At 44.0% G+C, this 22,135-nt stretch overlaps 2 protein-coding genes across 3 annotated transcripts in view; one reads left to right on the top strand and one right to left on the bottom strand.

Annotated features, from left to right (window-relative positions):
• Positions 1-13,876, bottom strand: part of ECPAS (Ecm29 proteasome adaptor and scaffold) — a 69,478-nt gene extending 55,602 nt beyond the window's left edge. The window contains exons 1-2 of one of the 2 annotated variants that reach the window (XM_035309493.1): positions 13,737-13,876; positions 4,786-4,916 (exon numbers count right to left, since the gene is read on the bottom strand). In XM_035309493.1, the coding sequence (XP_035165384.1) occupies positions 4,786-4,916; positions 13,737-13,758 (153 nt within the window). In that variant the 5' untranslated portion in view covers positions 13,759-13,876. Of the gene's footprint in view, positions 1-4,785; positions 4,917-13,410; positions 13,525-13,736 lie in introns of those variants that run through there. The other variant, XM_035309491.1, reaches the window with a different exon arrangement.
• Positions 13,877-14,609: 733 nt separating this feature from the next.
• DNAJC25 (DnaJ heat shock protein family (Hsp40) member C25) lies at positions 14,610-21,786 on the top strand. Its single transcript, XM_035310334.1, has 4 exons — positions 14,610-14,926; positions 16,214-16,366; positions 17,738-18,208; positions 20,825-21,786. Exons 1-4 carry the CDS (start codon positions 14,630-14,632, stop codon positions 20,945-20,947), a joined length of 1,044 nt encoding a protein of 347 aa, XP_035166225.1. The 5' UTR covers positions 14,610-14,629; the 3' UTR covers positions 20,948-21,786.
• Positions 21,787-22,135: the final 349 nt, after the last annotated feature.

Raw genomic sequence — 22,135 nt, 5'->3', positions numbered from 1 at the left:
ATAAATGACTTGGATGCAGGACTCAAATGCTTACTAAGTAAGTTTGCAGATGACACTAAATAAGGAGGAGCTGATGCCTCCCTTAAGAGTAGAGAAGACTTGCAGTAAGATCTTGACAAAGCAGAAAGCTGGGCAATCACCAACTGCATGGCATTTAGCAAGAGCAAGTGCTAGATTCTGCACCTGGGACAGGGCAACACTTAATATACATACAGACTAGAGAACAAGAGGCTAGAGAGTAGTCCCACAGAAAGGTTTCTGGTCAACAGCAAGTTGAATATGAGTCAGAAGCTTGCCCTGGCAGTCAGGAGTGGCTATGATTCTGTGTCACATTCTTCTATGATTCTTTGATAACAGCAATACATAATATTAATGCTACAATAGTTGCAAGAGACACCTGACATGAGAGAGTCTTGGCAGAGTCTTGGCACTTTGCCTATAGTCTGTCACTGGGTGAACAAAGTTTGTGCTTCTCTTTTCTCCTCTACCCCATCTACTTTTTTGACTTTATTTTCCAATGTAATAAGTGTTCATGTAGAAAGCCGTATTTGCCTTACTTCCATTGCTTTAACATGATTTTGAGGCCAGAGTTGAGTAATAGGCACATTCTTTGCTGTCCACCAGGCAAGACTAGCACAAGAAAACTAGGTATTAGTGTTTAGAAGCCACTAGCATTTGAAAATACACCAGACTTTTTAGACACTTTCCACCAGCTTAGTAGAAAAATAAGAGCAAGTACCAAATTGAAAAGCATGGTTCTGACATAAGTAACAGAAGACAAGGTGCACATTAAACAGGTTTATCTGCAGGTTTACTCAGTGTTAGTACTCACTAGAATTAAAAACTAAAAACGTTTTTCCCTTCTCTCCACATTACTGATAAAATATTTTGGTGTCTATGTACAGAAACAAAAACAAATATATTTTTTTTTATATATATTTTGAATTTATATCACAGAATCACAGAATTTTCTAGGTTGGAAGAGACCTCAAGATCATCAAGTCCAACCTCTGACCTAACACTAACAGTCCCCACTAAACCATATCTCTAAGCTCTACATCTAAACGTCTTTTAAAGACCTCCAGGGATGGTGACTCCACCACTTCCCTGGGCAGCCCGTTCCAGTGACTAACAACCCTTTCGGTAAAGAAGTTCTTCCTAAGATCCAACCTAAAACTCCCCTGGCGCAACTTAAGCCCATTCCCCCACGTCCTGTCACCAGGCACGTGGGAGAACAGACCAACCCCCACCTCGCTACAGCCTCCCTTGAGGTACCTGTAGAGTGCAATAAGGTCACCCCTGAGCCTCCTTTTCTCCAGGCTGAACAAGCCCAGCTCCCTCAGCCGCTCCTCGTAGGACTTGTTCTCCAGGCCCTTCACCAGCTTCGTAGCCCTTCTCTGGACTCGCTCGAGCACCTCCATGTCCTTCTTGTAGCGAGGGGCCCAAAACTGAACACAGTACTCGAGGTGCGGCCTCACCAGAGCCGAGTACAGGGGGACGATCACCTCCCTGGCCCTGCTGGCCACACTGTTTCTTATACAGGCCAGGATGCTGTTGGCCTTCTTGGCCGCCTGAGCACACTGCTGGCTCATATTCAGCCGACTATCAACCATCACTCCCAGGTCCTTCTCTGCCTGGCAGCTTTCCAACCACTCATCTCCCAGCCTGTAGCTCTGCTTGGGGTTATTGCGCCCCAGGTGCAGGACCCGGCACTTGGCCTTGTTGAACTTCATGCAGTTGACCTCAGCCCATCGGTCCAGCCTCTCCAGATCCTCCTGCAGAGCCTTCCTACCCTCGAGCAGATCGACACACGTACCTAACTTGGTGTCATCTGCAAACTTACTGAGGGTGCACTCAATGCCCTCATCCAGATCATCAATGAAGATATTGAAGAGGACCGGCCCCAGCACTGAGCCCTGGGGAACGCCAGTAGTGACCGGCCTCCAACTGGATTTGACTCCATTTACCACGACTCTTTGGGCCTGGCTATCCAGCCAGTTTCTAACCCAACGAAGCGTGCGCCAGTCCAAGCCAAGACCAGAATACTGAGAAAGTCAACTTCCCTTCACTGATAATGGCAAGGGCAGAATCCAGGGTCATTTTCTTGACTGCAGTGAATTTGACAAATACCAGAAAGCACTCTTACATTGTTATGATACCATCATCATCTCGTACAGATAATAATCTATAGCTTAAGTGTATAAAAGGGGGAAGAGGAAACAAGTTTTATTTCATTATTCATTCTAACACAAAAACTACACTACATCATAAGAATGATGTGTGACTTTGAGAGACCTCTCAAAATCTAATTTTCAAAGGAGTAGTCCTCCCTCTTTCCTGGACCTAACATCACTCCAGAGAAAACAGACAACGCTTTCCAGTTTATAAGTGGAAAAAAAAATGGTATCTCTGTCCATGACAAGGAAGTTAAAGCTAGAAGACACAAACCATTCTGTGATTCTATGAAAAATATCATATAAAAATACCCTAAGAAATTTCACTAGTTAATTGGATGCCTTTCTTCACAGTTTTAAGAGCACGTAAGCATGTATTCAGAAGAACCCTCCTTCTGAGTCTGAATATTTGTCCTTCAGCATCGTGGAATAGTTTTTATGTCTATGGATCCACTTTCATGTGATCACAGCCAGGACCACGTTTTGCGTAACATCTGTACTCTAGTTATTTGCAGTTTCTGATTTACTGCAAAATTCAAGTGAAGGTACAATCATTTCCCTATTTCTTCAAGACAGAGGGGAATCTTAAAAAAAAAAAAAAAAAAAAAAAAGTATTTTTAGAAAGACTCTGGTCCAGTTCTGTCACCAGGCAGCTCCTTCTGATGAAAAACTGCAGATACAAAGAATTCACCCTTCGCTTTCTAACTGCTCCAGTCTCTTATACTCAGCTGCCTCTCCTGGTCACATTCTCCTGGCGGAGCAGTAAACACAAGCATGTGTTCCTCCGTCAGAATCCAGGCCAGGTCTCCTTTGCCTTTAACAGTGAGTTTAGCAATCCTCCCACACAATCACACAACTATTATTACCCAATACTTGAGCCAGTTTTGGCAGCTCGCGATGCCAATCTGCTAGTGAGAATACGCACATAGCTATATACAGCACGAACCTCCCCAGCTGCTGAGCTCTGACCCTCAGCCTGCCCAGTGGCTGCCACTGGGTCCCAGTCTCCCCAGTTGCTGGCACCTGGACATACAAGCCCACAAAGTTGCAGCCCCACTCTAGCTGCTGCAACAGACCATCACACACATCCACACATACAAAGAGCAGGCCAGGTCTCCCCTGGTCCTGCCAGCACACCACAGAGGGTGGTCTCACCTGTAGATATATAAAGGCACTCAAACACCCAGCCCAGCCAGGATAGGTGGTCTCCATTATCTAGTCCGTCCCAGTTTCACCCTTAGGAGACAGGCATTCACCACTAGGTCTCACCCCAGGGCCTCTCATATCCTTCCTCCTCTCCAGCAGCTGACCAAGAATCCCCTGTTCATTCTGAGAGCCAGCTTCTCCAACGGTCTCATCCTTAGAGACTGTGGTCTCTCCAGCTGCTGGCACCCAGATACCTTCCCCCTGCCCCCAACACAGAGACCCTCACCCAGAAAAAGAGCTAGAAATGGAATTTAACAAGATGACAAGACAGACTGTGCTGACCAGGTACTGGACAAGGACAGACAAGCAAATCAATCAGTGAATTGTTTACATGTCACTAGCCCTGTTTATCCGTTCTTGTCTCACAATTGCTTCTCCCAAATCACCCAGATCCACCCCTTTCCCCACCTTTAGTTTCTCCTCTAGCCATCACATAAAAAGGCTGGTTCATCTTGATGGGTTTCATGCCTGGACAGTGGGGTTGAGACTCTCCTGAGGCAGCCCTGAGAGGATTCTGAGCAGGATATCCCTTCCTCTTTGTCCTTAACTAGAGATCCCACCTGCCATTGTGCCTCTGTGCCCCTCTAGGCTTGTAGACAGAGCTCCACAAGATGACGGGCTAATGGGAGTAGGCCATGATGGCCTGGGAGTAGCTGGTGGATGGTGTTAAATGGGTTCCCTGCCTTGCTATTATGCTTATGTGCTGTTCTGTGGGTGTACAGATGAGTTTTTATCATGTAACCTAACACAGGGAACTGAATTCCTCAGGTATGTTACTGAATTCTGCCTCCAAATTGGTTTGTTCCGTACTCCTATTCCTGCAACTAGGCAAGCATCAAAGCATTTACCAAGTGGAATTTAATGTGTACCTGAATAAACTCTGTGATAAAGCTGCTTTCTGTAACAGGGAGCCAAATCGTTTCAGACAGAGATTAAATTGCATCTTACAAACTATTTGGGCCTCACTCCCAGTTCTGTTACCAGGTTAGTGAATGACATCCATGAGTATCTCTTCACAGGCTTTTGCACACTGAAGCAGGCTTTCTCCTCATGTGCTGTATGTCCAGCCAGGTGATGTAAAATCCAGATGAGGGCTACCTGGAAGTCATGCCAGTTGCCTCTGTGGCAGTAAGTTTCAGGCTAACTCATAGTTATCTAGCTTCATGTGGAAACAAATACAGCCTCCACACATCTGCCAAAAGACTCTGCTAATACAGGCAATGAGTGTTTTCTCTAAGCCCTGACAGTTGTAATAAACCCATTCTCCTTATCAGGCTCATGACAACATTTCCTGGGAGAGTAAATTTCTTCACAGAGAACATCCAAGAGCAGTAAAACGCCATTCTAAAGTACCTACTTCTGCATGATGAAGACAACATACCACTACAGTAAACTGCACCCTTACCTTTTTACGCACTCCTTCCTGTGTGCTGGACAGCTTGAGGAGAACAGGGGGTAGGAATTTGGAAATAATATTCTGTAACTGCTCATCTGTTTCCGCATGGCCAAGACGCAAGAACACACGTTCAAGTTGATCTACAGAGGAAAAGAGAGAAACCAGTTGAAACTCAATTTCTGTAACAAGAATTTTTTTTTTTCTGAAAATACCTTTATGGGCCTCTAAGAGATGCCACGCATGCTTCTTAAAGTACTTCTGTCTCAATGGCACTCAACACATATCCATCTTCTACTTTTAACACTAAAAGACCAAACTGTTAAATATCTTATTTTAAAACCAAACTTAGAAATACCTGAAGTGCAGGAGGTCAATGGACAGAGCCAGGCACTTCTCAGTGGCGTGCAGCAATAGGACAAGGGGCAATGACCAAAAACTGGAGCACAGGAAGTTCCACACAAACACGTGTAAGAACTTCTTTACAGTGAGGATCACAGAGCACTGAAACAGGCTACCTAGGGAGGATGTGGGGTCTCCTTCTCTGGAGATACTCAAGACCTGCCTTTGTATTTTCCTGCCCAACCTACTATAGGGAACCTGCTTTTAAGGGGGGGTGGACTTGATGATCTCCAAAGGTCCCTTCCAACCCCTGTGATTCTGTGAACTGCCAATACTGAGCAAACCAACCCAATGGCTTTTAGTTCTAGCCTCCACAATCATGCACAGACCACTCCTACCAAAGACAAAAGGAATTAAGACTTCCTTGAAATTGCTTCATGATGTGTTTTGTTTTAGATAAGACCTGGCATGTATCCAAAGGTAGTAAGAATGGTTAGCATCTCTAAGTCTCTCCTTGCCCTCTCTGCTTTGACGGCAAAGTTGTGCAGCTGTAGAGCTGCAAACTTTTAAAAGTGTGCTTGCAGTGATCTGCATTCAGACTATGGTGTTCAATATCTCTGCTAGATAACTAGAAGGCAAAAAGATTTGTCCAATTCTTGATGGTATTCTTGCTAAACTTAGGGTTCTGGTTGTGCACAGGGATCCCACTACATATGCTAAGTAAACATCTTAACCATGTACAACAGGACCCAAGATACATTACAACTAAAAAAAAAAAGTGTAGGCAAAGCACCACGTATAAACTTGGGGCAAGCCACACCATCACAGCTGTGAATGAATTAGCAAGCTGTGTACCTGAAAGCAAAAGAAACAAGCTGTAAAGTGAAATAGTTGTTAAAAAGCTTGAGACTACTTCTCAAGAGTGATACTGAAGGGAAAATTCGTAGGGCATATTGACACAGGTTCACTTGTTCTGCCTGTGGCCTTATGTTAAGCCACACAGGTCTACAAAAGCTGGATCAATCAGCTTTATGAGCCTCTACAAATTTTGTCTGAATCAGTTTGCGGTTTGTGAAAAATTGTTAACCTTTTGTCCACAACAGACAGCATTATCATCAGGAATAAGATCACAAACGTGAAACACAGGATATGCTGCTGTTAACTTAAAACACAAAGTTCCTATAATCACTCTGAAGCTGCTGGAGTGTTGTAACAAATTCATTTTCCTCTGGGGAAGAGGCCTGCTGCTAGAACAAGGAAGGAGAACAACAAATTAACTTTGACAAAGAGGTAGAAGTTGCAACTTCTACAGGATCAAGAAGGGGGAAAAAATGCAAGAAGCATTTTCTCAGTGAGCTAGGAGAAGATCACTTCAAGGAAACAGATGAGACTGAAGTCTTCCGTCAGCAGCTCAAGCACAAGGCCTGAGGACCATCTGTCTTTGCACAGAGAATGGAGGAGTCACTATTTTAAGCACTGGCAAGCAGCTGCCCTGACAGCTACACCAGAAGCAAAGCAAAGCCTGCCTGGTGCAGTGGTGTTCCCGACACACGCAGCATTAGCAACTTTTCCTTTGCAGCCACATCCATGGGCAGCAATGAGGACCCAGTCAGTGCTTTCAAAGGGACTACAGGTCTCAAGACACCCTAAAAGGAGGAAACTGTTCGCCCAGGGACTAATCTGAAGTGATCTGCTACAAGCCGAGATTAAAGGGTGACCAAGGAGAACTCTCCTTCAGCAGAGAAGGATCACCGGGCAGGCTGCAAAGGACTGAGGTGACTGCATATGGCTGGAAGTAAAGCAAACAAAAAGGATGCTCAAATTCAAACAGCTCTAGCCAGGAAACCTCTCACCATGTACCCGCAGAAGCCTTTACTGTCCTATTTTTAATCTGTCCTGTCCCTGTACAGAGTCCTTACAGCATGATTCCTCCTCTGCCAGCTGTGGATTAAACACCTCCAGTGTATCACCTCCAACATTTTATTTTCTGCTGGGCTAATACCATGGGGTGCTGAAAAGACAGAGGGCTATGAAATTTTACAGTCAGGGAAATTAGAAACCAGAACTCTGCAGCACCTACCACGCAAGCTGACTTGCAAATTGATCTTGTTTCAGACAGATTTCAGGGGACATTTAGGCTGTCAGCTTCTCAACAACTTTGAGAAATTCATCTCTTTTTTAATCCCAACAGTATTTCTCTTTTCATCTTCCTTTTTGTGTCATATTCCACCACCCTGAATCACCTTTCTCCCCTTTAGGACCTCCCTGATGTCTAATCTGGCTGGTGCCAGTGGACTACTTGGGACACCTCAGGCAGGTGAAATGGCTCAAGATACTAAGGGAATCAAACATTTCCCCTCAGAGCTGGACCTCCAGGTTACTACTGCAGATCCACCATCCTCATGGCAGCTGACAGAGGAACCGCCCACATACAAGCTCCCTCACATGGCTACAGTTTATGCTTGACTGTAAGGAAATACAAGCAAAGTTATTTCCCAAGCCACTGGACTACACACACCTCCCAAACGGTGCATAGGCCTCTCCATAACAGTCTGCAGGGAGTGCAGCCATGCAGTGAATTGTGAGCACCTATATTATTTCCAGCTTTCCCTATTATTTTGATGTTATTCAGCAACCAGAATTGTACTAACAGAACAGGAGAAATAAGGAAAAAAAGCGCTATCCCCTTGTTTACCATGCCCACGAGGTAAGTTTATTACTTTTCCCATACCCCTTCAGTCTAGTTGGTCCAGCCTTAATGCTGCAGTCGTGTATCCTTCCCCTAAATGCAAGCATGACAGGACTCTCCAGCAAATTCATGGGGACCAGTCTCCTGGCTGCAGTCAAGAAAGCATCCATGAGTTTGTCAGATCACAGGTGAGTCTCTCTCCTGCGCTCTGATGCAGGCTGTATCCATAGCAGCAGGGCAGAGAAACAAAGAAAAGGAATGTGGCTGTAGAGACACGAACCCTCACACGTTCTGCACATTGACCATTCTATTCACTGTTTTGACTCTGTTGATTGTTAGGACCATGTCTCAGGCTGGCAGCGCTCACTATAGGACAGCAAAACCCCCGGAGAACTGAAGCTCCACACATGGTGGTGAGCTGCTGGAGCTCAGGTCTCAGGTCCAACCTCCATGCCTGGTTCTGGGCAAGATCCTTCCCCTCTTTCCTCAGCATCTGACAAAGGGTTTGCTCCCAACCCACCTTGCATTCCTACCTCTCGCACTTCACACTCTAAGAATGAAGCCAAAACCCTCTTCCCATCCAGTTTTATGGCCCCCACTGGGGACTGTAAAACTGCAGGGCTGTATTTTCAACGGGAAGCCACTAGGTTTTATTACGATAAAAATAAATTAAAGCGAGAGGTCCAACTTGCTTTGCTACATACCACAGGGGAAAAAAAAAAAAAAAAAAAAGATGGCACAAGAGCACTTTGAATAAACATGAGCAACTAAAATTAACCGCTAGAGCAATCTTACTGCAAGTTGCCTTTGCCAGTCTTTACCATTGCTAACCCAAACTAAACTTGAGTCCATCCATTGAGTCCAAAACTTCAGTCCATCCAACAAAACATGTCTTGTAATTCCTCCTTTCACAAGCTGAATGATATGGTTAACAAAATAATTTGTGAAGTTTTTAGAAGAACTGCAAGAAATAAATAAAGGGGAGATGATGTTTAATAAAATAGAACTATATTCCCACCTTAAAAGCTGTTATTTAAGAAAACTGGGATTGTGCAAAGGCTTTGCCTTCCTAAATCTCACATTACACTCTCACCTGAAATTCAGGACTGTAATACTTCCATGCTATCGGTCACCAGCTCTAACACCCTCTATATTAGCTAATTATGATGTTTATAAAATTACTTGCATAATCAATCTACTGCAAGTCTGCTGAACATGCGGATGGGGGAAGAACACACTGTCAGAGACCAAGCACCACCTTTTAATACAGTCCAGAGGACTTTAGTCTGGTGAGAAAGTTGAAATGAAAGGGAGAAAGGAGGAAAGGAAGCAGGCTTCACTGGAACAACTGGAAGACGCACTGCCCAGACATGCCAGGCTCTAAATAAATCACTCTAAGAACAAACTTGCACTTCAGCACCTTCAGACCAATGGAGAAGGTCAGGGCACACCTGGACCACCGTGAGCTTCTGGGTTCACTCCACAATGGAGAACCCATGCTCCATGAGCGAGCTTTGGAAGGAGCAACCCAAATAAGATTAATTCACTACTGTAGTTCAGTGCATCATTGATTTCATTATTTTAATTAAGAAGTTTCCCTTTATAAAGGAACATGAAAGCTAGCAACCATTTCTTTAAAGAGAGATGACCACAAGACCATCCAGAATCTGGTTATGTGACAACCACAGTCCCAGTCAAGCTTACCCACTACATCAGCAAGCACATAAGAAATCATGTCTGGGTTAATACGTATTCTTAGAAATATTATGTGTGCCACAGCTATGATGATGACCTTTTGCTGGGGATTAAAATAAACAGCCAACAATGAACTGCATGAGTAAAAGAATGAATACCAGATGGTTTTATTTTTAAAACTCATACAATTAAGTCCATGCAAAGTTTGTAATATACATTCATGTAGTTTAGTGCAACCTCTTTACTAGCTGCTGTGTTGCATTTTCATAAAACATTTCATTTTTACTAGTGTTTTACTGAAAAAAAAAAAAAAGACGTCTACAAAAGGATGAACATAAGGAGAATTTAACAACAGGCACTGTATATGAATAGACCTTCCATTTCACTGTATGTGAAAGAACAAAGTGGCAAGAAAACAAGATAAATCTTTGTATCCCTGCTTCCAGCAGCGGTGTCCAATTTGTGTCTACAGACATGGTGTATTTGGAATCTGAAATCCTCAAGTTACCATGGCAATGCAGTTACTGATTTGTGAGAAAATGCATGTTTCACTTCTGATTCTTTCCAGTCTCCATTTAAAATTACGGGAGGAAATATAGGGTACAGTACTCAAGACCACACCTCTTGCAAAAAGCAAAGGAATAGATTTCAAAACACAGATAACATATAGTATACGAGTTTTACAAAAAAGTCACGTTAACACCAAGGCTCTTACTTGTGCTTTACAGGCTTCCATACCCTGTGTCACAGGCCATAACAGAATCAGAGCTATTTCTACTTCAGGACTGATTCTGCAGTCAATCAAGCCAAGAGCAAACCTCCAACCTGCTGAAACAACATGCCCGCTCTGCCAGTTCTGCTATAGCTTGCCAAAGGGGACAGTAGAAAGACACAGAAAGGATACACTAAATAAATAAACAGCCTAACATTTTCCTTTTTACAAGGGCATTTCCTACCTACTTCTTTTTATTTTTTTGCTAGTTAAAATGACATACTTTGAATGCTTGGCCTTCCTAAGGTAGGTAGCTCACTGTTTACCCATCTTTTTATCAAAGAAGTCACCTCATTTCATGTGAGCTTGGTTCCATTTCATGTGTCCAGGTTCTCCTCCCTGTCCTTACGCAAGATAAAGAATTAGCTCCCTCTGGCATTTATTGCTATTATATGCAGCACGTCGGCCATTCTGCACACACCTCTCAGCAACATATGTTGGTATAATTAAGTGGCAAGCACCAGAAACACCCTTCTTTTTATGAAAACAGACTCAAGAAACTACTGAGACCAGGTCATGTCAAGGTAATTATACTTAATAATTTAACTACCCTAGTAGCCCCAAAGAGAGCCTTCAGTCCTCTGCAAAGCTGAGCAGAGTAGAAAAGCAAAGTTCGTGTGTAAAGCTTCCCTGAAAACAAATACAGTCTATTAGACAAATTACTGGGACTGCCACATTAAAGTATTTCCAGAAGTGAGTTTCACTGAAGCAAACAAACAAATGAAAACCTACTAAGCTCTGTAGAACCACTATGCTACACTTAATGTCCCCCCAACCCTCTCTCCAAAAGGCCCTACAGCATGTAAAGACTACTGGACACGGGGGTTTCAACTTCCCTGCCTGGACGACAAGTAGTTTTTGGTACAAATACCCACTACAAGCAAAAGCTGTCTCTTTTTGTGCTATTCTGCATGCAGTCAGGGAATCAAACTGGCTCTCGTCCACTGTGCTGCTACTAGAAGTCAAATTCTTGTTCAGATGGTATTAGACTCTGGGAGAAAATATATCTGGTATGATTATAGTAGCAAACAGTGAGTCAGGATTTGCTGGTGCTATTCCTGGCTCTACCAGTAACCCATTATGAGCCTACAGGCAAATCACTTAAGGGAACATTTGCAGAGCGGGGCTCATCACTACATTATTTTACAAGCTCTGACTGGAAAAGGGTGGGAAGGCCTGTGGGTGAGGGAATGTTTTCTCTTTTGTCCATCCTGTTCTTCCATTTCATAGAAAATCTTTTATAAACAGTTTGACTGACATGCCAAAATCCAAATATTTTTAATATGCCAAGTTTAGGCTCTCCATTCAATTGGCTGTCTACTCTTCCTCAAAATTAACTGTTCCTTCTCTTGAACCTTAACTCTTAAAGCTTCAGGACCAGTTTAATGGCTTTGAATTGATTTTTAACCTGCATATCTTCACTCTTAGGCTGCCTTCAAATAACTAGTCCTCTAGAATGGTAACTACCCTCATACACAACCTAAGCCAATAGCAAGAGGTCTTGTGTTCAACTGGTGCTGTAGATCGAGGTTTCCTATAGCTATACATATATATACATATAGCATACATATGTATAGCTATAGGAGAATTGATTTTCCAGTCTAAAACTAGTAATAATTATGCTTGTAATTTTGGGACTTACCGTCATCCTAAAAAGAACAGATTTCTTTCCAAATACCCTGAAATTTGACTATTTAAATGCATCAAAAGACAGAAAGCCCACATGGAAGTTGTTCAGTTTCCCACTCTTTTAACTTAAAAATAAAAGATAATGGAAAAGGAGAGATTTAAGTAAGACTGCAGTACTTCCTATTCAGCGACAGATGAGGAACTAGGGAAGAACAAACAAAAGCCAACACTCTTTCCTTCCCCACTGGGCCAAGGAAAGGTGGTTTCCAACCACCCAGTACAACCTGTATACAACCGCTGCAGGATGCAGCGGACCAGCAACCTGAATTACGTCATGTAATCACCAGCATGAAGCTCCCTGTAAGGACATTCGTCCTCTCACAGTGGTTTAACACAAGGAGCCATTTAGCACCTGATACATGGCTGAGGACTAATTTTTTGCAGGGCCAGCATTTGGAGGCCAGGAAACTGGCTTCTACACAGATAAAAGCCAAGGAGTTGCGAGCCAAAGACCTCACATTGGCTGGTTTCAGCAAAGAGCATCACATCAGCGGCATAAAAGCAACAGAAGAATCTCTCTCTCAGACGGCAGTGGCAGGCAGGTCTGTCACTGTCACGGTTACAATTTATCCCAGTTGTCAATGGAATAAATAGCCTGGCATTTGTGCCATCTGATTCAAGGATCAGTGTAACCCGAAGACCCTTCTTACTCCACTGCGGGGTCCTGGCTCTCTAGTTACATAATGGACATCCCCACCACTGCTGCCACTCAACTTACCTCCAGTAACATCTAACAAAGAGCAGAACAAAGGCATCACTTCTGCAGAAACACAGAGACCAACAACGACAAAAATCACACACACTATAAAAAAAAAAGAAAAAAAAGAAAAAAAAAACAGAAACACCTCAGACCTGAAATCCAACCACAGAAATATGCCCAAAGTATTTCTGCTGCCCTTCATCCCTGGCAGCTGCTAAACACCGTTCCAGAACAACGAGAGGCCCTTTCACTCCGCTGAGTCATACGCTATCTGTTTATTAATTCTGAAATTCTGATACAAAAAAACAGCTCTTTTACATGCCAGGAAAAGCAGTGAAAGGAGAAGATACATATTTTTTAAAGTTCGGTGAGCTTCTGCGAAGCGCAGGCTGGTCTCTGGAGCAGAGGTCGGGCCTGGACGGGGTAGGGAAACGGGACGCCCCTCCCCCCCGAGACAAAATGGGCACCCCTCAGCCCTACGGGGGGCTCCACGCCCGGTCCCGGAGCCGCCCCCCGGCTCCCCGCAAAGGCAGGCTGAGCACGGAGCGGGACAGGCCGGCACTGCCCGGGACTACATTTCCCAGCCAGCCCCGGGGGCGGCTGCAGCCGCAGCCGCGGCCACGGCCTCGGCCCCCCCCCCCTCGCCCCGCCACCGGCCGCGCCCACGCCCGCCGAGGGGCTGTCCCGGGCCGGGGTACTCCGGGCGTCTCCCCTCCCGATCTCTCCCCCTTGGGCCCCATCGGCGCTTACTGAGCTCGTCCTGGGCAGCTGCGGCGGCCGCGGCCATGTTGTGCTGTGCCGGCTGCGCAGAGAGGGAGGGAGGGCTGTGAGAGGCGAGCCGCGGTCCGCCTGAACCCCGGCCCGGCCCAGCTCGGCCCAGCTCGGCCCGCCTCCGCCTCCTCCTCCTTCTCCTCCTCCTCCTTTTCTTCCTCCTCCTCCTCCTCTTCCTCCTCCTCCTCCCCGCAGCTCTCCCCACGAGGGGCAGCCAGCCCCCGCGGCCCCCGCCCTCCCGCTTTATATTTAGAAAGAGCTGAGCCATCGTCCCCGCCTCCCCCCCCCCCCGCCCCCGCACTGACCCGAGTCCATGCTGACCTCCATGCCGGCGCGGGCACACGGCTAGCTGAGGAGGAGGAGGAGGAGGAGGAGGAGGAGGAGGAGGAGGAGGAGGGACGGCGGAGCCTCGCCTCCCCCTAGCTGCGGCCGCGGCTCCTGCACGGCCGGGGGCTGGGCTGCGGCCCCCCGGCTCCGCCCAGGGCCGGGCTGGCCCCGCCGGTTGGGATTTCCGAGGCAAAGCGAGTTATTTCTGCCTGGATTTCGCTCGTAAATTCGTTCAAAGTGAAACTTGTGGAGGGTTGGACGAGACCTCCAAGATCGTCTGGCTCAACCATCACCCTGCCACCAATGTCACCCACTATACCATGTCCTTATAAGCACCACATGCCCCTAGAGGCTGTATCATGATGAGCAGGAGATGCTGAGATACCTCCCCAACAGAAGAGGAGATTCCTTCGCTAGGTTTGGAATGATAGCGGTAAAAGAAGATGAACTCGCAGACAAGGGATAACACGCTCAAATACCACCCTGATAGGATTTTGAGTAGAGGAACAATACACCAATAAAAAGTGACATTCAAAGTGAAGTTTCTATTCATTCTGATTTAGAAGGGGAACGTTAATTTGTTTGGCTGGGCTATGGGTGAGGAGAAAGTTTGGTTCGAGGATTAAATTCTTCCCTCAGAGAGTGAGGCGGTGGCACAGACTGCCCAGAGGAGCTGTGGCTGCCCCATCCCTGAATCGCCCGGGGCCATGCTGGACGGGGCTTTGGGCACCCCGTCCTGCTGGGAGGTGACAGGGGGTCTCTAATTAGTGCTCGTAATTAGAGGTGGCAATTATCTGTGCGCCCAGGGCCCCGCCCTGCCGCCCGGAGAGCGCAGGCGCGGCCCCGGCCCCGGCCGTGGCGGCGCTGCGAGATGGCGGCGGCGGGCGGCGGGCGGCGCTGGCTGCTCTGCCTGTGGCTGTCGGCGGCGCTGCTGCCGCGGGCGGCTCGGGGCCTGACCGAGGGCCTCTACTGCGGCCGCCGCGTGTGCTACGAGGTGCTGGGCGTCAGCCGGCAGGCTAGCAAGGCCGAGATCGCCCGCGCCTACCGGCAGCTGGCCCGCAAGTACCACCCCGACCGCTACCGCGGCGAGCCGGGCGGAGGGGGGGGCGGCCCGCAGGCGGCCCACGAGAAGTTCCTGCTGATCGCCACCGCCTACGAGACCCTCAAGGTGAGAGGTGAGCGGGGCCGCCCGCGGTCAGGGGCTCCCTGCGGGGATCCCTGTCGGGTATCCCTATCGGGTGGTGGAACGAAGCGGGGAGGAGAGCCGTGGCTTGGAAGTGCCAAGAGATGCACGGTGCCCTCCACACTGCTCTTCAACATCCTCTCATCCAGACCCGAAGCACCCATCAACTAATTGGGGGTCACTCTGACTTCGCTAGCTCACAGCATGAGGCTCCCGCAGGTCTCCGTTCTCTCAGTGGAAGGGGGAAATCGGATCTTCTGGTCCCACACGCTTGCAGAGGGACAGGAGAAATAACATCTTTGGGTCCCACATGCCCGTGTTGCGCAGCAGATTGTGCGGAATCAGATTTGTGTTCCTTTGTGTGGGCTCAGCCAGCTTGCTTCCCACCAGCCATGAGGGAGGAAGAAAAAAACACACCAAAACCTTCTTCGATAGCCAGCCCAAGAGTGTGGGGAAGTCAGAGTGCTCTTGAATAGCCCTTTGGATACAAAATAAACAGACTAGACTGTATTGTACAGGCACACTTTTTTTTTTTTTTTTTTTTTCAAAAAAGATAACAGTAATCATTGAAACGACTATTAGCTGGGACTGTAAGGAAAGCAAAAAAAATCCATGGCTTGGGTAAAACATGACCAAGGAGTGGAAGAAAAAAAACTATGTGTTTTAAGGTTGATGGTGGGGGGGGGGGAGGGAAGAACTGGAACTCTTTCTGGGTAGAAAAGGGATGCAGTTGAGACTGACAAAACTAAATTTCTCATCTCTTTATTACGTGGGTGAAAATGGGAAAAAACTTCAAGAAAATGAGAACAATGAGGTTTTGGAATGGCCTCGCATTGTATAGAGTTTACAGCCCTGTAAGCTAATTCTGAAAGATCTGAAAAACAGTAGTCTTAGAGGTTTGTTCATTTGTAAATCTCTTCCTGACCAATACTTATCAACTCTAGTCCACCTGGACTTCTGATTCAGAAAATAACTCATTTTGTGAATTTCAGTTGCCTGTCTTTATTTCAGTATTAAATCAAGTCTTCCTATAGTGTGTGCTATGTATTTAAGACTCTGTATATCAGGTGTGGGGGGGTTGATGAGTGTAAGAACAGATCAATTTAGTGTATAAGAGCAAGACCAAAGATTTTCCTCTGTGCTTCATAGTCAGTCAGGTTATTGCAAGTTTTTTAACAAAGTGGTCATTCGTGAGCTGTAAAACACAAATGCAGCAGAGTAAGTGAAAACAGGCTTCACAACGTTTCATATTTTTCATCCCTCATCCTACAGGATGAAGAAACACGGAAAGATTATGACTACATGTTGGATCATCCTGAAGAGTACTACAGGCACTATTATCACTACTACAGCAGGAGATTGGCCCCTAAAGTGGATGTCAGAATCGTGATTCTGGTTACAGTGTGCGCCATCTCTGTGTTTCAGGTAAAATTTCATGCTTATGTGACAATGCTCAGTGAATTTCTGAACTGCAATAGAAGTATCTGCAGATCTTGTAACATGCCAGGCTTTAAACCGCCTCAGCGAGGAGATCTTTTTTTTATCTGCTGTGGTAAACTGCTGCGTGGTGTCCATAACAAATTTGAAGTCAGGATGTACTGAGAAGATTTTGACTGCACTTGGTACCTTGGACAAAAGCACAGATGGTGTGATTAGTGATTAGTTTCCTGTAACAGAAGAATATTTCATACAGACAAGCACAGCTCTCCCAAAGAAGTTACTCAGTTTTTCATGGCAGGCTGAGAACAGTCTGTTCCTGAGCACAGACGGGAGTAGTGCTCTAGATAAGCATGCGTCAGTTTTTCAAGCTTCATAACAAAAATATGTTGATCAGGATTTGAGAGCTTGGAATAATAAATTCCAGTGGCATACAGAGCCAAATACTTAATTTCTCATCAGACTTGATTGTAAACGCAGAGTTCCATTTTAGCTGTTATTTTGGCTATAAGTGGAGACACTCGCTTTGCTTGCAGTCTAGCCTCCAGATGATTAAATACAAGTTTACAGAGAATTAGCAAACTGATTTACCTTTCTCTTGCTTTCTGGTGTTTCTCTTTCTTTGCCTTTGATACAATTATATAGTGTGTACCTGGGTGCCCTTTTGTCTTCACAAGTGTGTGTGCTGCCTGTGTAAATGTTCAGCACAGTATGCCACTATTTGGGCCCCCCCCCCCCCCAATTGAAATTCAGAGGGTAACTGGAGATTAGAGTAGGATATTGTATCTTGTAAAGTCAGTCCTGTCAGACTAATGAGATTGTGGCATACTTAAGCCACATTTAATTAACTATGTAAAGTGGGTAATAATTTTATAATGAAATGTGTGTATACCACCTACTTTATAAAGCTGAGGGGACTTGTGAGAACAGACCAAAGCCTAACAGAAGCTTCACTTAAGGCAATGTGAGATAACCATCTTCCCATGAACAAACACAAATTGAACAGTGCCTTTACGCTCTGCTTGTCCTTCTTCATCACCGTGTGTTCCTTTGTATACTGCTCGCACAGCAATATAAATACATACTGCTGTTTCCCAGGTGTCTTATCACATTTGGACAAATAATTAAAGCTTCTTTAACATTGTAGAAGTTGTGCTGTTACTTTCAGTTTTTACCCTTGCTATAATAAAATAATAGCTAAAGGTATATGACAGCATTATTTTGTTTTTCTTGGCAAAGCTCTAAGTAGAAATGTGTCTGTATAAAAACATGGTGTTTTTTTCTTTGTTTGTTTGTTTTGCTTTTTGTTTTGTTTGGTTCTGGTTATAGTTTTTAACTTTTACTGTTGTTAAATTACAGTTCTTCAGCTGGTGGAGTAGTTACAATGAAGCTATCAACTACCTAGCTACAGTGCCAAAATACCGTATACAAGCTACTGAGATTGCCAGGCAACAAGGTTTACTCAATAAGACTAGAGAAAAAGGCAAGAACAGGCGGTCTAAAGAAGAAATCCGTGAAGAAGAGGAAGAAATCATCAAAGACATTATTAAAAATAAAATAGATATAAAAGGCGGTTACCAGAAGCCCAAGATATATGATATCCTTCTATTTCAGATCCTTCTTGCTCCCTTTTACTTGTGCAAATACATAATTTGGTACTGTTGGTGGATTTATTGTTTCACTATTAAAGGGCAAGAATATGGTGTGGAGGAGAAGCTCTATATCATACGAAGATACATGAAAATGTCTCAGTCTCAGTTTGACAGCCTGGAAGACCATCAAAAAGAGACCTTTCTCGAACGGCAGCTGTGGATACGAGAAAACTATGAGGTGGGTAGCTGTGGTGGAAAAGCTAATGTTGGTTATCCAGCGTTCCCAGAGTAAGAGCAGGTATTTTGTGAAGGTGTTTGGCACAGTGATGTGGGAAGCACTGCTTCAATTCTACATATTGCTGTCTGAATTGAAAGCTGTTAGAGAATCACTTTGTGCACTTTCTTCATCTTCTTATGCTTATGTGCTGATGTACAGCATCTCCTGAACAGGCCCATGGAGGTAAGGGATTTCTTGGTCAGGAATCATCTACCTGTGATTGTTAAGGAATCTGTGGATACAAAAAGTAATTGTATCTGATAACAGGCTGTCCTGTAAAAATGTAGTGTAACAGAGTTGTTACAGTAGGTTGAAGATCATTGGTTTTCCAAACAATGACAATTTTGTAATGAGGATTACCCGGATGACCTGAAACTCCTATTTTATTAGTCTCCTTAGCCATTAATTTGTGACTTGTTTTAGCTGATAAAAGCTGAGAGTTGATAACTGTCCCTTGACAGTTCTTTTGCCTTCAGCAAGTCTGGGACTGTTCTTTATGTGCTGTGTCCTACTCGACTGAAAATGGGCTATTAAATACTGGCCACAACTGCTACTCTTGCCAGGGACAGCCAGTTAATAAACAGCCAGTGTGTAATTTTTCTTAAGTTTTCTGTGAGAGTACCGAAGGAACATGAGCCACAGGATGAAATTTGCAATACAGACATCTTGGGATGCCAAGAAGTGGGAGAACAGACAAAATGCTCTTGTTGTATCGAAGATCATCTGTGGGCCATCTGGGTGGGAGGTTTCCAGGAGAGAAATGGAGAAGAGGAACTTGGCGTGCTTAAAGGGGGGTGATGCTGCAGCTCTGCTTGTTTTGAGAAAAGATGGCAGAACTGCCTTTGCTGCTGGTGGTGCACACCAAAGATAAGAGAATACTTCCCTAAAAACAGTCAGAGTTGAATCAATTTAGAAACTTGAAGAGGAAAATATATTAACTTCAATTTTAGTAAGGAAAAGATTTAGCCAACAGGTTAGCCATACATGTTGAATTAAGGTGGGATGAAAACAATTTGGAAGTCCAAAGAGCTGGTAATGTTAGTAGTCAAAGCAGATGGCATAAGTAAAATGCACGACAGGATGGATATTCCATGGCAGCAAAACCTGCATGCTGTTTCTAACTGGTATTGTTCTATTTGCTGAATATAAAAAAAAAAGCTGTATTTGTCAGGCGTGAAGTCTGCTTAGCCCAAAGTCATCTGTGGTGGCCAGCAGCTGATAATTAGTGAAGAATAAAAGTAAGCTACACTTACATAGCAATATTTATTCAGTGCAATACGCAGTCTTGCAGCATCCTGAATAGGAAATGGTGTCTTTGTTGGTAATGACTTTAATTAGTTTTTTTAATAAACATGTCTAGTCACTTCGGGAATGTATTAAAACAGTCAGTGACTACAGAACCATCTGGTTGTGAGTTCAGCAGGAAGTATAGAGGATAGCTCTTGTTTAAGTCACCCACACACCTACTGATTGTTATTTTATTGGAAATGGAGGTTAATCGTGACTTGTTCCATTTTTTCATGGTAGCTGTGCTCCTCTGTACTACTATTATATCCTTACTTGAAACTCAGTCATGTCTTTTCTAGTCTGAAAAATATGCTTTGCTGTTTCTCACAAAAAGAAACACCGAAGTATCTACTACTTTGATCACTGAGGTTGTTTTCCCAGTGTCCTTCTAAGAATGACTGAGGATTCAGTATATTGCCATACCATGGTGCTAAATAAAAATGTTTTATTTCCTCTATTACTTTCCTAGTAATTTTTAAAGCTTGTATGATCACTGAACCTTGAGCTGGTGTATCTATAAACCCATCTATAATATTTTTAAATCTTGTTGATGCTTGCTTAGAATCTTAAGTGTAATTTCCTTACTGGAAGAATTCAGATGACATAAACCTATGTGGTGGTGAGAGATACACTGTCTATCAAAATAAATGGCCTTCCAGAATAAAAATGTTGATACTGTGCTTTTTTAAGATACATTACTTTCATTGAATTCAGCAATTATACCATTTCTTGCCATATTGTAATTACTTGCCAGTTGGCACTACCGATACTTAATGCAGATATATTGACTTAGTTGAAAGTTAAATGAGGAACAAAAAGATCCACTGCAGTGTAGCTGAAGGTGACCAGTCCTCTGTCTACAAAATAACTTCAAAATATGAAAACAACTGAAGTGAGAAGCTAAACTGCATTGAATGGTATGTGTGCTGAATAAGGACTCAAAATTTAGTTTTCTGAGTACAAGCAGTTCTTTACTTTTATTGTGTTGACTGCATAAGCAAAAAGGTATAGTTGCTTGCAGCACACCATCTTGTAATGATGTAGTTTTGCTGTCAGCAAAAAATCAAAGCATTTCAACTATAGCTCGAAAGCTCCTTGGTTGAAGGCTCTTACTCTGTATGTTAGTCAAGGTCTTCTGCAGTTTGGGTTTCTTTACAATCAGTAACTTGACAGATGGTTGAATTGCTAACACTTACACACACACCACCACCTCCCTTACCCCCTGCTTTGGATTCACTTAAGCTGTTTCTTCAGCCTCATTAATTTTTTTTTTTTTTTTTTGTCTATCAGGTCTATAAACAAGAACAAGAGGAGGAGTTAAAGAAGAAGATGGCCTTGGATCCCCGATGGAAGAGGTATCGGAGGTGGATGAGAAATGAAGGACCTGGAAGACTGACTTTTATTGATGACTGAAAGTTGCTGAACAAAATGAGTGCTAATGTCAACAGTGATCTGCAAAACTTTTCACTACATCATTCAGAGTTTTATCTGCTGTGGCTCGGCAGTGATCTAAAACTCAGGAATTACTAAGTCAGGCTGAAAAATAATACAGGTTTACCGTTTTTATAAGTCAGACTTATTAAACAGGCTTAGCTCAATGTATATATCTGACATACATGGGGATCTTATTGTGGAATTCATTATTTCAAATAATGTATTTTCTCAAAATATTTCCTACTCATGATCGATGGAATCATAACTTTAATCTTTCTGAAAACCGTTTCTAGATTTGTCTTTGAAAGTCTCTGTTTTAAAAATGAAGGGTTCCTGCAAGTGGACACTGGAAATTTGGAAATGCTTACAAAGGACTCTGCAGCAAGGGCCATTTCCTGCTTTCCTCTCCTTCCAACTACTTTTCAACTTAATTTCTGAAATGCCAAAATGTTTTTTGATGTAGACAATATGGGGATTATACCGGACTACTACTTTTGCTATTCCCGCTCCAATTGGAAATGAATTTTATTCTTTGTGGGAATAAATGATGCATGACTGATCACCGTTTTGGTGCAAAAAAGCCTTAATTCTTTGTTCTACAGAGTAGTTCATGAAATAGCATACTTAAGTCTCTTATGTTTGGTTTTTAATCTTGTACGTTGGACTGTACCTAGCTGTTCAGAACAAGCGTACCAGTGAATATTAGTCTACTAAATGTGATACTTCTTTCACCAAAGTATTGGTAAAGGGAAAATGACCCTTTTGTTTAAAAGGGCGATCTTGATGCCTTATGTAAATAAAAGTTTATATAATATACATCCTGAATTTGTTTTAAATTCTAAATCTAAAGGTTTTTTTATGCTTATCCCTTCTGATTCTTCTGATCAGAGTACTTACAACACAACAGAACCCTCTGGTTTCATCCGTAATTCTGGCCAGGTCAGAGATTCCACAATTTATGATTTCCATATTTCTGTTTAGGAAATTTATGGGGGAACTGTATCTAGATTGGGGTGCTTCTGTCTCTTTTCACATCTGTAAAGATCTGCATCTGTACAGATTGTTTCTGGGGGAGACTCTATTAAATTTGCTGCTTTTAAAGCATGTAATAGCTAGAAGTTCTGAAATGCACATATTAATTTTTGAAGTAAGGTGTTTATGATACTG

Source organism: Oxyura jamaicensis, chromosome Z, assembly GCF_011077185.1.
Source record: "Oxyura jamaicensis isolate SHBP4307 breed ruddy duck chromosome Z, BPBGC_Ojam_1.0, whole genome shotgun sequence".
Taxonomy (NCBI): domain Eukaryota; kingdom Metazoa; phylum Chordata; class Aves; order Anseriformes; family Anatidae; genus Oxyura; species Oxyura jamaicensis.
The sequence above is the reverse complement of the archived record's forward strand: the minus strand, read 5'-3'. Positions and strand labels throughout refer to the sequence as shown.